We start from the raw sequence: 16,707 nt of genomic DNA, 5'->3' as shown, positions 1-16,707 counted from the left end.
TCGGATATTACCTCTGGCCACACCGTGATGGACTGCGGAGCAGGGCGAGCGAGGACGAAACGCACCCTGCATCAGCCCTGCCCAGCTCCACAGCGTTCGCCTCAGCATCAGCGCGGGGTTGGAGGCGCCGAGACTTGCCAGGACGGCGGCGGCTCCGTGAAAGAACAATTTCTGAGGGGAGCGGGGAGCCGCCGACACTGTCCCAGCCCCGGGGGCACAGCGGGAAGCCGACACCGCCCTCAGCCTGCCCTGAGGGCACCTCAGCAGAGCGCGCGCGGCGAGAGCAGGGCAGCGCGTGCCGGGGGCAGCTCTCGCGATACGCTCGGCCGGTGCCGGGCGGGGCAGGGGCAGGCGCGGAGCTCTCGCGAGAGCCGGGCGCGCGGAAGCGGCGTGGCGTGCGCGGGGCTGTGTCGTGAGGGACCGTGAGGGACCGCGAGGGCCGTGCCGGCCGCTGCAGGATGCCGAGCGCTGCCGGCCGCGGGCAGGGCCAGGACCGCCGCCCGGAGAACGAGGACTCGTCGGCGGCTGATGTGGGTCTCCGCAGGGAACGTGGCGGGCGCGCTGTCGAGGCTCTCCGGGTGGGGGGGGCTGGGCCCAGGCGGGGTTTGGCCGGCCCGGGGGCACAGCTGCCTTTGGCTTTACTGTGCCGCTCCCCCCTTCGCCAGGCCCAGCCTGTGATTCCCTGAAGAGCTGTGCCCCCCTCCCCCGAAACACCTGGGCTGCCCCTCCACAGTAGGGAGGGGGCTCCTGCTGGCCTAGCAGGTGCTTCTCCCTTGTACTTGAAGATCACACAGCGGTGCTGAAAGATTGTAGGCCAGTGTTTATTCAAGAAGAAAAAAGTACTAACAATGAGCATCAGTTCATTTTGTTATGAAGTAATTTTTGCTTATTATTGCATCAGCAGTAAGGAATTCCAAGTACTGGTGGCTTCCCTAAAGTTACAAATATGCCACGATTCATCAAAAGGAGACAAGCAAAGACCTTCCCCAAATAAAGTATTTAGTAGGAACTTTGGTTCACGTATTGAATAGAATAAAATAAATAAACCAAGGGGTTTTTATTTGGAAATGCGTGGGTTTAGTTGGGAAAGAAGAACTGTGACATTTTTGGTGAAAATGCTGCCTTTTTCTGTGCCTTACCTGGCAGATTTTGTTAACAGTCAAGCTCCACCGGGCTGTGATGATTACATGTGATCTGCTCGTGTTTGAATATGGGAAGGAAATAGTTAATGTATATACTTACATAGGACTCAGGTCAGGAGTAGGGTCTTTGTAGAGATAATCACACTAACTTTCTGTGAAACAAGTAATGGTCTTCATGCATGGTTGCTGTTGTTGGAATTATTTTTTTCTTTCAGGGAACAATTGTCTTCTCTCTCTTCTGTATCTCTTGTAAGTCCAAAATGCAGTTTTTTAAATATAGCTAATTATTTTGTATTCCCTCAGTTAACTCTGTGACAATTTTGTTCAGGTTTTTTGTGTGTGCTTCTTTGATACGTGTTTCTCACCTCCATTTTAGGATTATGCTAAGGAAAGATATGGAGTGTCATCAATGATACAATCCCAAGAGAAACCAGGTCAGTTGAAAAATGAAAAAAGTTTTTGCAAAAGAGATGGGGTGGGAAAGAAGGAAAAAAGAAGTTATGTGCCAAATACTGTCAGTATTTCCTTGAGAAATCTTTACCAAGCTTTCTTGTTCAAATGCCAGTGGAATTTTTTCCTTTTCTAGGATACATTTGGTACTTGTGAGACACTTGCATTTGGGCTCCATGTCCAGTTTTGGGCTCTACAGAGCAAGGAAGACATAAAAATTTTGGAGCCAGTCCAGTGGAGAGCTACCAGATTGCTCAGGGGACTGGAGCACAGGATCTGAGGGAGCTGGGCTTGTTCAGCTTGGAGACGAGGAAGCTATGGGATGATCTTCTTATAGTTAAAATCTACTTAATGGGAGGGTGTAGGAAGGATAAAGCCAGGCTTTGAAGGTGTGTAGTAATTGGACTGGAGGTCATAGACACGAGTCAGAACAGGAAATTGAGATTAGAGGGAAGAAAAAAAAAATCATGAGTGTGGTTGCATATTGGAGCTGACTTCCAGATTGAGAGGAGTCTCAGTCTTTGCCCTTGCCTGGACCGTGCTTTACACGGCTTGTCAGTTTTGTGTCTGTCCATCACTGCAGACTTTTTTTTAATTACTAAATTATTATTATTTGTAGTGTACTGAGTCCTGAGATGTCAGGCTTTTTCCGTTTTTGGAGTAAGTTCTGCTGTGACTTACTACAGCAGTGCTCTCTCTCTGCATATGGTCTCCCTGCTTATGCAGCCTTCCATTTCTCCTGTATATGAGCACCAAAGCCATTAATACTGGATATTAATATTTATGGCTTTTATCAGTCATACCACTCTGAATTCAGGAAGTCCTGATTTTCTCCTGATGGGGAATTGGGATTTGGAAAAACTTAGTGGCTAGAGAACAAGCTCCCAGGCCAATATCCCGAGAAATATTAATCTTTGTATTAAATTCAGTGCATGAAATGGGAATGAGGGAAAATAACAGACTGGCTTCTTGTAAATTCTTCATAGTAAAATGTAAAACAGCAACACCATCTGTGATTAGGTGATTTTTTTTTCTCCTTTGAATATTTGTTTTGGTTGATCCCCCTTTAGGAAGGGAAATGCAGAATGTAGGGAAGAGGAGCAGTCAACAGAGCACTCACAGGTTGAAAGCAACTGAAGTGGAGCTTTATATAAACAATGTAAAGGGACAGAAAAATCAGCCGAGACTGCATTAACAGTCACTGTTGAATAAAATACATTCTAGCTGCTAGAGAAAGGGAATGGGAGTTGAAATCACATTGGAAGCAGCCCAGCTCCTGTGTTTCCTCTCCCAGATTTGCACCCCAGAGCAAACAACTGTGTGGGGGACCCAAGCTGGCAGATTGAGAGGGCAGATCATGTCCTGCTTTCATGGAGAAATGCCAACTGTCTCATATTCAAAAGAAACACTCACAAGTACTGGAGAAAAAAATATATTGAGAAGGGAAATTGTGAAAGCAGCAGCAAATTATATGAAAAAGGCTGTGTGTCATATTTAGTTGTGTTGTCCCCTTGACTTTTGATCCTTGTTTAAAAGAACTTCTCAGTGTATGGACAATGTTGAGTGGGTTTTCCATGGGGCTTAAAATGCAACCTACAGCACTCCTGCTATTCTGTAATTGTAGAAGGTGGTTATCCAGAACACCAAAATTGGGTAACAATAAAGAACAAAATGCCTATAACAAAGAAACTGAAGATCAGCCTAGTCCCTTCCTTGAGACTAATGCACTTTTATTTACAGATTCAGTAGTTTCTGCCAGGGAGAGCTCTTGCCAAAGGCTTCATGGGAGGGTGAGATGATCACTTGTCATCAGTAGCTCCACTTGCCTTGGGTGTCTTGGAGTAGCTGCTGCTTGGGACAGGGGGTGGAGGGGGAAGCAGAAATGTTCCTGGCTGAAGTGTATTAAATTTGGTTTTGAAGTCTGTGTGGCTACCTGCCATTTCTAAATCACAGTAACTAATGGTGGTATGAGGTGTGCAGCCCACGCAGCTTCTGGTGACCAGAGCCATCAGACAGCGCAGCACAACCTCAGGTGGGAGCTCAGGGGGAGCTGCTGCGGTGGTGCTGTTCAGCTCACTTGAGCCACACTGTCCAGAGGACACTGGCTGCACCTGGGAACTCACACAGCTTACAGTGATCAGAACAAGTTATTCTTCCTTTCCGAGGAATAACCATATTGTCCTTTTGCCATGCTGATAGATTCTTGTATCTCTGCAGGCAAATTAAATCTCTTTTCTCAGGTTCATAACTTTGTTTCTTCACCCTGCTCTGCTGAGCTCACACATACCTGTGCCTTCTTTCTTGGCCCACGTAAGTCCTCCTTCTGGTTATGTTGGCTGCCCTGGCTATCTGATGTTCTTGATTCCCATCATGTCAGGTTTTTAGGTCCTTCCTGCCTGCTAGTAAAACTCCATTTTTTGCCATTCCTTTTTTCTGCCTTCAGTCCCATTATCTCATCTACCTTCCCTGGAAGCTGCTTTCTAATGCTGCTTTTCTAATGCTGCTTTTGATTTTCAGGTTTTTATGTCAAATTTGCCTTCTCTTTTTCAAAATTTTCTGGTACTGTAAAGATACTGGCACTTCACAGAGGCAACAGAAATATTGGTCATAATGTTCAAAATTCCATGATGCAGGATAAATTATCTTAGTAAACAGCTGATGTGACAGGCAGGGAATGGGGTCTGGAGGTGAAAAAGGGAATGGGGTCTGGATGTGAAAAAGTGTTGTTTTATGTATCCCACACAGCTTTTTGGACTTTTATCCTCTTTTCCCCTGTTTAGAAGAGGTTAGAGTTCTGAGAGAAAAATAAGGATATTTAGTATGTTGGAAAGAAGAGATTGGGCTGTACATTAAGGAAAAAAAATTACAGCTTCCCCATAAACATGACTCCAAGTGGCAGTAAAGGTGAGATAGCCTGAATACTGAATTGGGGCAGAAAGTGTAATTTCACATTTACAGAGTGTTGTGTTTGAACTTTGTTTAAAATCTTTGTTCCCTTGTCTTCACTGCAACTGTAGCAAAGTTAAAAACATCTTTTATTTTTGCGCTTAATTTATTGGCAAGAGGGCAGAAAGTGTGAGTACAGCTTGCATTTGCAAAAGAACAAGTAGATGATCATCTGAGAAGTGTTGGAAGGACCTTAAAGGTGAAAGCAAGAAGTTTCATTTTTGTTATGGAAGAGATAAAAATGAACTGAAAGGAATTCAGGTGAAATGGTATACCAAGAGTGCAGAGGGAATATACAGTGCGTTGGTTGGACAAGAGGAAACGAGTGACAAAGACAAATGGTTGCTTACACTCACAAATACAGGCAACATCATGACCTACTGGCATTTTAGAAATGAGAGAGAAAGAAGATGAGATTTGGGAAATGTGGGAGGAGGGAAACGAAGTGGTGTAGTTGCTATATCCAGCTCATTGCAGTGGAGCACATTGACAGGAACAGACGTAGTGGGCACAATGAACATCAGGAAACTCTTTTTTACTGTGAGGGTGACCAAGGATTGGTACAGGTTTGCCCAGGAAGAGTTTCCTGTCTTGGAAATACTAAAAAACCATCAGAACGTGATCTTGGACAGCTGGTACTATGTCACCCTGCTTGTGAACGGGGTTCAGTGGGGTGACTTCCAGAGGCTCCTCCTAGCCTCAGTCCATGCTGTGATTCTGTGATCGGCTACTGGAAAAAAAGGCTTTATGATGTCTTCTTGTGGATATTGTTTATTACCCTTTTTATGAAAGGTGAAATGTTTTTTAATAATTAATACAATATAACAACTTTTGTGTTAAATGTGTCTTGTTTACTCTTGGTGAAACATGAACCACTAGGTATCCAAAAGACTTAAAAAAATATTTATCTAATACAAATGGTTCCTGAAACACTAAGGATCCACAAAAGGTGTAACACCTCATTCTGTCTTTATGCTTGTGCCTAGAAAATGTTTTAACGTTTGTAACAATACAGTTTCAAGTTGACTGAGATAATTTTAACTGTCTGAATATCACTCTTGGAAATACTGAAGGTTGTGGATTGTGATGGTTGCATGTTTCCTATAGTACAACACTGTTAAAGTTTGAATATCAGTTGCTGGCAAATGATAACATCTTTATTCCCCTTTCTCCCTTCCCCCCCCACACGTATACACACTTCATGAATATATTTGAGTCAATTTCCTATCCCATTTCTCTGTGCACTTCATTCTGTTCTGGATTTGATACGTGTCTGTGAAGAAAGAACTGCACTGCCCTGACATAAGCCAATAAAAGTTTTAAATCCCCTAAAATCCTCAGTGCAGAATAACAGGCTTGCAGGGCAAGCTGTGACTGGTATTCAGAGACAGAAGGAAGGAGTCCAGAACAGCAGATGGTAACCTGGAGTGGGCAAAAGAGTTTTTTTCCAGAAACTTTGGAAAAGTTCTGGCAGGAGAAGTTTACAGTGGAAGTGTCTTAGCAAATTTAATGTTAATTTGAAATGAGGGAGAAGTCTCTGAGGAAAGAATCATACAACAGAATCATACAAGGAATAGTGGCATGCACCAGCATATTGTCAGTTCATAATGGTTGTGTACAATTTTTAAAGTCCTGATTTATTTAAAAATATTTTCCTTGATTACTTTTTTTTCCATTTGCTATCCAAAGTCTGTCCTTTCCAAGCCATGCATTCCTGTTATTTAGCTTTGTAGCTTCATTGGATTTGAAGGGTTCTAATCAGTCCTGGCTCTGACAGTGATAGTAGTGCTTGATCAGGTTGTCAAACAGATTTTCCTAAAATAAATGTTATCCATTTTACACAGTAATACTCTCGTTGTTCCAAAATGCTGTTGTTTTAATCAAAATAAAACTTTTAAAAGTTATAATGCACATTTATATGTGGTTTCTTTCTGTTCTTTATTTTAAATAATAGTTATTTTATGGTTATATTCATCCTACTTTTATAAGGTAGATACAGAGAACAGTCATGTCACCTCTGAGCCTTTGTTTTTCTGGGTTCAACATGGCAGCTTTCACCCTGAACAGTGCAGCAGGGCAGACGTCCCTTAGGCAGCAGAAATTCAGACTAGTAAGTGCGGGTAGTACAGTGAAGTCCTATCAAAACCAGTGTAGTCGTTATGGGTTCTGCCATCCGTGAACTACAGTGAGTCTTGCTGTTGGTAAAGTGCAGTTTGACTCTGCTGTATAAGTCAAAAATAAGCTTGAAGTAATTTAAAGCTACTGGATCAAGTACAAGTCACTAAGAAAGGAAATGGGATCTTGTGTGTTTTCAGTTAAGTCAATTATGCTGTTGATACAAAAAGTGATGTTTTGGATTTATTATCAATTTTATCAATAGCCATGATAGAAAGTGTATTTGGAGTTTAAAGTGAAAAATGTTTTGCTTTGAAAAAAACAAAACTGTTTTAAAATGTGTGGTTTTTTCTGTAATTCAGATAGAGTTTTGGTTCGCATAAAAGACTTGACAGTGGAGAAGGCTGATGAAGAGGTTTGGGTTCGTGGCAGAATTCACACCAGCAGAGCTAAAGGTGAGAGGCCTCCAGGGTTTTTGGTTTTATTTCCTCATGTCATTAGTACAACCTTAATGTTTGTTGTGCTTTCATGACCTGTTGCTTATGTCTTGCATTCAAGAAAACTTTGCCACCTGGTTACTCAGGGTTGCCTCAATGTTACTTTGACTGGTTATTTTCTTTTTCTACCTCTCTTTTTCCCAAGAGGGAAAAGGAGATTTTGGGTTTAGCTGTGTGGAAATCAGTTATTGTAGTAAAAGTAAATTTTTGTTTTACTGTGTTGCTAAATACCAGATAGACAATTGTAAATAATAGTAATTTTAAAATGTAATTATTCTCTTTAAGGTGTTAATAGTTGTGAGATAAAGCACTTCTAAGCTTCTACACTAAAACATGCTTGTATTATAAATGTATCAGTTGTTATCATATTTCTTCTGCTGCACATGACTATTTTCACCACACCTTTTCTTTGACCGGAAACAAAAATCTGTGTTAAAATTTCAGAATTCTTACTTTCGAATACTGGTATCTAATTATATCAATTTGAACTTCAAATAAGAAGCATCATCTTTCTTTAGCAAGACAAAGGGGAAAAACCCTTTCATAGGTTCTCAGCAGTGTGGGCTGTCACACTTGGCTGTCTGACAGCCATATTTCTTCCCTGGAATCAGAAGTTCCCCCTGGAGACCAGGTTGCCATATGCAAACTTCAATAGGCTTTGGCCTTTGCAGTTGACATCAGATGCTGGCAACTGTTGTGCTGGTTTCAGTTATGTTTGGCAGCTCTGTAGATATAAATAACTTGTCTTTCCAAGAACTGAAAAAAAAAAAGAGCATAAAGAAATTATCTTCACAAATGAAACTTAACAGTAGTCTTAAAATTGGGAATGATGCAAATTAGGGGCGAGAATCCAGTACCAAGTATCGTTGAAGATACCAGATTCATATCTCTTTTTGAGAATTCATGTTCTTAAAACATGTCCTTCTTAATGAGTAGTGTCTGTGCTGCAGTTGGTTAAAATAAGGAGCTGCATTCAAATATATACATATGATGCATATTTTAATTTATATTAGAATCTTTAAACTTAAGGAGTCCTCAATAGTTTTGTAGTGGAAATGGAAATCTATTATTTAAAGAAATTGTCAACTCCAAAAGCTGTGAAAGCCTTGGTCATTACGACATGAAGTTGTTCAGACAGGAGACACTCCATCTGCTTTAAATGTTACTAATGTTACTGTCAGGATATGAATTAGAGTATCCTTATGGCTTTTCTTTTGCAATTATTGGAAGAGTTCAGGCTATTAACAGAATTCAGGATATTATAGGCAGGTGTCTATGCGGACCTGGAAAGCAGTGTAAAGTTCTATGGTTGTTGATTGCTGTCTGTGTATGATATTGGTTCATGGTATCTTGCATGATATATATGTTTACTTCAAACACAGTAATATCTCTGTAACAAGGCAGTATTAACTTAAAAGAAGCTGTTGTAATCCTTCACTTTGACCTCACTATTGTTTTTGATGAAACAACACTGCTTATTTTCAAAACTCTTTAACACAACCTGAAGAATGAAAGCAGAAGGAGTTGATCATGGGCACGAATGTCCTGAATTTATTGATGGTGTCTCTTGTTACCGCTTGGTCTGACAACACAGAACAATTCTGACATTCAGGGAGCGCTGCTAGGGAATGCCATATGCTTGTTTACTTAAGCTTTGGGGAAAGAATCTTACAAGAAAAGCAAATGTTTAAGAGTAAAAAGTAATCTTAGTGTTTCCCACACACAACATGGCACTATTCCTACCACTGTGGAAAGGAAAGCCTTGCAGGAAACAGGAGAATCTTTCACAAAAACAAGCTTTAGTTTTTCTCAGAAACTTGAGTTTGACTCCTAAGTAACCAACGTAGCCTTTATTTAACCCTGTCTGGTTCTGACCAATAAACCAAAAAAAATTAATGGGAACAACTGCAGATTCCAGCTGTCTCATATAGCGAGTCACTCATGGAGTCTGATGGAAATTAACTGAAGGATGTGTAAAGAATGGGGTGTTGGGAAATTCTGTGTGTTGTACCAGAATTAAAGTGCACAGGGCCCTGTGGCTTGTATCATAGATTGAATAAATGTTATTTCTGGCCTTATTTTAAAGCCAGCCTAATCTACTGATCACGATTATCGTTGAAAACCCCTTGGGAAGTTGTCTGGGTTTGGCCAGGCAGCTGGGGCTTGTGCAGAATGTTAGACCTGAACTAGATTTTGGGTTATGAATGCATAGGTCTATGAAACATCTGAAAATAAGAATTCCATCAAGATAAATTTAAATACTGGGCCAAGTTTTATAATAAACTGTGTAAAGTCTTCTCTTTGCTGGCAAATGTATGTAACCATCATTTAATTTATATGACCAAAATGTTCTCCTCTTTATACACATTACTTGCTTATATCCTTTTCTTTCATAAGGTTTTGTGTGATTTGGTACTTTTATCCAAGACGAACGATCGATTACTGGTTGTTCTGTGTGCTTACTTTTGATGGAATTCTCCTTTCGGTGTCTTCTCTTACTTGTTCAGGGTCTGAACATTCTATGCATTATACTGTGTCAGATAATTTTAACCAAATTTCTCTTGAAACTTTCATCTTTTAGGCATTCTTGTGGGACATGATATTGTTTTTTTTTTTTAATAGGAACTTAGTGTAGTTTACTTTTGAATGTGACTGAAGTTGGTGTTATACTTTTCACCTGAACACCACATAAATGTTTGGAAACACATGGAGAAGATCCCATTGTCCAAATTTTTTCTCACTCAGATGCTTCCTTTTTCCCATCTCTTGATCTGGAAAGGCTTCTAAGCATGAGCTGGATTTGATTATGGCTGGTCTTTTTGATACTTTATTTTGAATGGCTTCAGCTCTCTCAGGAAAAGTTCCCGTCCCTCTTTTAATCTTTGTGACTGTGATATTTTAGCCAGTCCTGAGTGAACTCCATTTGATCACTTATCTTCTGTGTGATTAGAAGTGTTTGTGTCCTGCAAAACATACTCTTCCTTCATGAAAACAGCTACTGTTACTCATGGCAAACACATTTGAGTCCTTTTATAATGCAGATAATGATCAGACTTCCAGTGTTTGGGATTGAGTACAACTGCCAGACTTTTGGATGAGGATCTGAGCAAGCTGGTCTTGGTGAAGATGTCCCTGCTCATTGCCGGGGGGTTGGACTCAATGGCCTTTAAAGGTCTCTTCCAACCCAAACTATTCTATGATCCTATGACAGCAGGTCCCTTCATTATTTCACTGTTTTATAGCTGAGAGATGTCGTAGCAGTCTTCAACTGTGCGGTTTTTGTTTGAACACCTAGTACATCATTGCTGAAACTTTGATCATGTTTTGCTAAATTGTTTGTCACTAAACTCATGGAGACAAATACTATCTTCTAGGAAATACTATATCCAACAGCTCTGTAAGAAATACTGAGATGTCAAAGATGTGAGATATGACTGCCTTATCTGAAGAAACTCAGCCTATCATGTCCTGTGGAAAAATTGTCCTTTCTTTGTTGACTTGCTGGATCTGAAACACAGCCTGTATTTTTCTAATTTAAATCTGTTGTTTAATGTTTGCCTGCAAGAAATACATGCATCTGTACCATATTGGATATTGCAGCCTCTGGAATACAGAAATAGTTGTACTCTGTTTTCTGAAAATACGTAATTAATCTTGTTGCATTGTTGTTTGTCGTAGGACAAGATCAGTTATTTCCAATAATTATAATTAATATTTAATAACATTTTGTACTAGTTTCCCATGTTTGCTTTTATTTCCATGAGATTGTGTGTCAAGGGTTCTGCATTTATTTTCTGATACTCTTGAATTATCTGTAGCTATGTGTCAGGAACGGTAATCTGCTTAATTACAAACTGCAGAAAACTGCAACTGGCTTTTTAGTGCCAGTTTTCGAGTTAGGCATGTTTTGGCTTATTGGTTTAGAGTTTGAGTCAACAACAGGGAAGTAACTGTCTATAACAAAACTTCTGGCTTCTTCCTATTCTCACCATTTCAATGGAAATGTTACAGCATTATGAGTCAGAACTTGGAGTTAAAGTGATCATGATGCCTTTATCAGATACTGGTACGCCAGTTATATGTTTGTTGCTAATTTTTGTCTAGGAAGAAGCATCTAAAATCACCATATTTCCTTAAAACTAAGTTAAGGAATAAATTAGAGATGTGAGAAGAGGTATGACATGATTGTAACTGTCAGCTAAACAGATTAGAAAGAGCTTTGTTGACTTGGAAACACCCATTTTAAAAGTCAACAAAATGCACTAAGTTCTTTGTACGTTATTACTAATTCCTATTAACTTCTTTTTCCCTAAGCTGTTCATGAATAAATTGCTCTTACAGGAATTTTTAATTGGGTCTTTTAGGTTCTTGTCATTCACTAGAATCAATACTCCTTTTGTTCCCCTTCATTCTGAATGTGTGGTGTATTATAGAATGAACATTGTTGGTTTAGTCCTTGTGGTACAAAATCAAGCCTATTTCTCTCAGAGCAGCTTTGTAAAGTGAACTCTGCAGCTTTGATTTGAGAAGATGAGAAAAAACATCTTTAAAAATAATTTAGACTTGAACTTGTGAGCAAAGAAACAAGGAAAAGTATGATACATTTCTTGCAGTTGAAGAAAAAGATACTTTAAAAGTTATGGTTTGTTGTTTTTCTTTTGTCTAAAGACTCTTTATCTTGGAAGGCTTACTGTTATTTTTAGAAAATGTCCATTCAAGTGTTTATAGATGTAAGGCATGATTATTTAATTTATCTCAGTGTTTGTGTGTGTGTGTGTACATGTACAGCTGAGAAGTTAGAAGCAGCTTTAAGGAGGGGGGGCAGCGATGAATGAGAGAGAGACGCACACTCTTAAGAGCTCTGTTTGTATTTAAGTAGTAAAGTATTTTTTCTCATTCACAAAGACCTCGAGTAACTTGTCCTTAATACACCTGTGTTGTTTCTCTTTGTATTCAGGGAAGCAGTGTTTCTTAGTCCTGCGTCAGCAGCAGTTTAATATCCAGGCTCTTGTGGCTGTGGGACAGCATGCAAGCAAGCAGATGGTAAAGTTTGCTGCCAAGTAAGTAAGCAATTATATCCTGTTGTCAGAGTAAACAATGGTGGGAACCAGGACTCCCAGGGGTTGGGACCATTTTCACACATTAACATCAATGCTTCGTTTGTTTTAAAATGTAGTTATTTAAATTGTCAGCTCTCTATTGCGTTGAATACATTATACTGACAAAAGATAAAATAGAGAACAGGCTTGAAATTCATTCTGAACTGCTGAAGCAGCATTCTCTTGCCATAGACAACCTACATTTTCTTCCAAGCTGGCTAACAAAAAGTCTGGCAAGCTGAGCTTAGTGGGACACTTCATTTGGTGTGTGGTGGTGGTGTGTGTCTGCACATGTTCAGGGTTTTTCTTCTACCAGACATATACAGTGTAGTAATACATTCTACACTTAGAACTGCTGTGAAGAAGTCCCATATTGCAAGTGGCTTACTGAGTTGAAGAAATTAAAAGTAGCTTCCGTGCACTGGGTTACACTTATCTACACCTTATTTTTGGCACTAGAATGTTAATTTTAATTTAAAAAAAATTTGGCAGGGGTGATAGACTTGCCAGTTGAAAAACTGTTTGTTGAAGCAATTTGAATTCAATTATTTGGTTTGTTTTGTTCCTAAAGATAAAGAATTACCTTTCCCTTCTACTTGCCCCAAGATTGTGCTTTCAGGTTGTCCTGTGATAAATATGCTTGTGTGACAAACGTGCTTTATAGTAGAGCTTTTAATAATGTGTATCTACTTGTTCACAAATAGAAATGTGGATCAATTCTGTGCAGTTTATTCGGTGCAGAATATGTTTAACATGTGGCACTTGAGTTGCTTCTGTGTAGTTCTTGGCACTACTCTCATGCCTGGGAAGGGAGCCCCCACTAATTAGCTGCAAAAGTGCTACAGCCTTCAACCTTCAATATGTCAGGGAGGGGAAGGATTCATTATAGTAGAGACTTCCAGAAGCCAAGTTAAGAAGGTTGGGATAATGCTTCTGCTTATGGGGTTCAAGGCAACGGGAAAACAGAACCAGCAGTGTTTGTTGTTTGGCGGTGCTCAGTGCTGGCAGTGCCAGTGTGAAACATGCTGTTCACAGGTGTTTATGAGCCAAAGTGAAGTGTTCTGTTTCTTCATGAAATGATTTGTACTCTCCAGCGCTTGGAATCTTTGAAAAGAATTAAGTGTATAATGTACTTGTTCCCTAATTCATCTCCCTCTAAACTCCCAACAGTCTGCCTGTACTCCCTCGAAAAACTTGTGCTACAGAACAGTGGAACAACTCTCAGAGTTGTGATGCACGCTCTTCTATTCTCCAGTTCTCTCCAATATATCTCTCTTTTTTAGTTTTCTTCATGGTTCTTTCCTCCACAGCTGAATTTCTTACACTTCATGATTGGTAGATCTCTTAGTGGTTAGGAGTTCATGAGATGGAAGTTGATCTTTACTCTTTTTTTCCATATGCTGACTGCCACTTGTAAACCTGCTGTGGTTTTTTATAATTCACTGATCTTTTTTTACTCAATTAGTTTTCTGCCAAATTGGTGATTTAAATTAGGTTATGGAGGTCCAGAGCTAACAAGGAGTGGTAAACAGTAGAAGAGGATATCTGGAAAGAGTAGAGGGTAAAGCTCCTTTCTCTCTGGCAGCAGTGACCTGTTAAACCAGGCAGAAACCTCATCCTTAGGTTCTTCCCAACTCCCTGTCATCTCCCCACTTTCTTGATGAGGCAGACCTGAATTCCTCAGAACAGCCAGACTGATGATATTTATAGTGTTTTGAATTTTCGTTCTGCTTCTTTTTTGGGATAGCATTTGCTAGCTGAATCCTGGTACTTCAGCCTCACTTGCTTTGTAGCATTCATGTTTTCCTTATTATTTGTGCTTCTGAAATGCTTGCATGCTCATCATCATGTTCTCTGAATGGCGTAACTGTCTCTGTTACAGCCTTCTGGATTTTCTTTTGGGGGTTTGCTTTTGGTTTTTTTAACACCAGTAGCGCAGCCATCTTCTCAGGATTCCTTCCCACCAACAAACCTATTTCATTAATATCCTGCCATGCTCTCACTTTTTCCAGTGTTTGATCTCCTACAATTCTGTCTGCTGTTGTCACTGCAGCTGCCTCTTGTCCTTCAGAGGCTGCTGCTGTTCCTGCTGCTGTTCCTGGCTCATGAGTGCACGTGGGGTCACTGTGTCAGCAGCACCTGAAGCAGAGTCCCAGTACGTGCCTGTCCTCAGTCACTTTCCTGCCTCCTTTCACCTGCTTTGGAATGATCTCGTTATTTCTAGCAGATGAGGCTGGGCTTAGATGTCTAAAAATAACTATCCTGTTTCCCTGCCTTTCTCAGTGTCTTTTTTTATCATCTCATTTCCTACACGTTAAATGAGGAAATACACATTATTGAAGAAAACATTTAACTTAAATATCTTAAATTTCAATTAAATTTTTAAATGTTTTTACTGATAGTGCATAAACTATATTTTCCACATGCTATTTTCTCATATTTTCATACTGTGTCCACAACTTTCTTTAAAATGTTTTGTGAAATTCTGGATCTTGAATTTTTAATGTCAGTTGATTAAATAATGAGCATTTTTTTGGTACAGATTTTCATAAATGATAAACAAACCAGTTCCTCTTGTAGATATTGGCACATGGAAACCAAGAACTTTCATAATGTTCTGTGGTCAACAACATTCATAGAATAATTACTTCCATTATCATTAGAATATGAGTTCTTTATAGTGAAAGATACTTTATAGTGGTTTCACTCAGGCTTATAAAGAAATTTCTTTGAGTTTAACCCTGGAAAGTTTCTAGTTGAACTTGCAAAACAAACATAGCGCAGAGCCAGTTGAGATACTGGATTGGCAGCTGTGGAACTGTTCTTCTGTCTTTTATCAGAAAAAAAAAATACAGCCCAGCAAGGGATGCTGCAGAAGAGAAACAGTTAATTGTCTCTTTTAGACAGCAGAGGTGCCAGTTAGTAATTTATCTTAGTAATTTATCAACCTGCTTTTTTCCATCAAGCATTGGGTGTGGCTGGTTTTGGTTTTCTTTCTCTTTTTCTGCATCAGCATTGAGCCTTTCCCGACACCCCACTGCCAGAGCTGATAGAGCACTTGGGAGAGGTGGTTAACAGATTCTAATTTAGCCACTCAAAAAATTTGCCCTTGCACAGGAAGTAACTTGATGGCTCTTCATAGTAGACTAGAGAGTAAAAATGCAGGAAAGAGATTAAAATGGAGAGGGAAAAAAATATTAACTTGTATGAAAATAATTCACAATGTAGAAAAATATATGTAGTTCTTTAGCTAGATAAATTGGTAATACCAGGAAAACTGCTGGATATTGCAGAATATTTTCTTTATGCATTTCTGTTTAATTTTTATATCAGAAGACTGGAAGAAAATGTCAAATTGCACCTAAGTTTGCTGGTGACACAGAAATTGGACTGGTAAATAGGGATTCAGGAGTGTATAGTAAGCAGGATTCTTTTAGAATAATCACTTCAATGTTCTTCAGTGTGAATTTGTGCCTTTGTGATCATTTGGTCAGATTTTGTGTGTGCTCAGAATTAAAAAATATAAAAGTACAGAGAGAAATGTGAGATTGGAATAGATAACTGACATGACAGGAGCCCATGCAGTTCTCTGAGTTTTGGAAAAGAGGAATAAAATGCCATTAATATAACATGTGCCTGGTTTTAGGCAATTCTGGAATTTTTTGTCCACTTTTGTTGTTTTTCTGTCTGAATACATGTCAAATTGGAAAAGGTTGATGGTGAAGTTGCAAGATGAAATGATACATGGTCAGGCAAATCTGCCTTCTGTGAGACTAAAGAAAACTCTGTTCTCTCCTAGAGAAGCTAGTAAATAATTTAAATCCCAGTCTGATGGTGCCTATGCAGGAAGATTTTCTGCCAGTGGGGTTCTTTACATTGCAGATACAAAGGTATGACAGGATGCAATAAACAGAGGATGAAGTTAGGGGAATTTAGAAGGAAAATAAAGTGTAGGTTTTTTTGTGAAGATTATTAAAAATACATTGTGGATTTTGTTACTTAAAATCTTTAAAAGCAGTTTGGCTTCTTTTTTCCCCGGAAGATATCTGGGTTTAACCAAGTGTTAGAATGTTGGTATAGGAAACTGATCATTATATTTTTAGGATGAAGAGAATAAGAATAGGTGTTTGCCTGGCTTTCTTGTATACAATGTCAGTTAATTTCCTTTTAGGGGGCTCCTTGCATACTTGCTATATTTGTGCAGACAGGATTACAGTTGTTGAGTATAAAATGTTTATGTTCTTAATTACTTACAAAATGCACTCATTTTTTGAAAGTAAACCAGTGCCTTCACTTTCACTGGCATTCAGATAAAGGATCATTGATTATTATGTTTTATTACAACTATTTAATATTTTTAATACTGTATTAATATAATTTATGCAGTCTGCTTACAGAAAGGTGTTGAAGAAAAAAACAAGAAGATACCACAATAAGTATAGATGCTATAGAAGAAGT

At 39.4% G+C, this 16,707-nt stretch overlaps 1 protein-coding gene across 1 annotated transcript in view; it reads left to right on the top strand.

The window, feature by feature from the left end:
* The first annotated feature begins 372 nt into the window (after window positions 1-372).
* The window catches only part of DARS1 (aspartyl-tRNA synthetase 1), a 37,861-nt gene continuing 21,526 nt past the window's right edge, over window positions 373-16,707 (top strand). Inside the window, exons 1-4 of the mRNA XM_032113861.1 lie at window positions 373-530; window positions 1,519-1,576; window positions 7,016-7,108; window positions 12,108-12,210. Coding sequence (XP_031969752.1) covers window positions 459-530; window positions 1,519-1,576; window positions 7,016-7,108; window positions 12,108-12,210 — 326 coding nt within the window. The 5' untranslated portion in view covers window positions 373-458. The remainder of the gene's footprint in view (window positions 531-1,518; window positions 1,577-7,015; window positions 7,109-12,107; window positions 12,211-16,707) is intronic.

This window comes from Corvus moneduloides, chromosome 7, assembly GCF_009650955.1.
Source record: "Corvus moneduloides isolate bCorMon1 chromosome 7, bCorMon1.pri, whole genome shotgun sequence".
Taxonomy (NCBI): Eukaryota; Metazoa; Chordata; class Aves; order Passeriformes; family Corvidae; genus Corvus; species Corvus moneduloides.
This window is presented reverse-complemented; position numbering and strand designations above follow the sequence as displayed.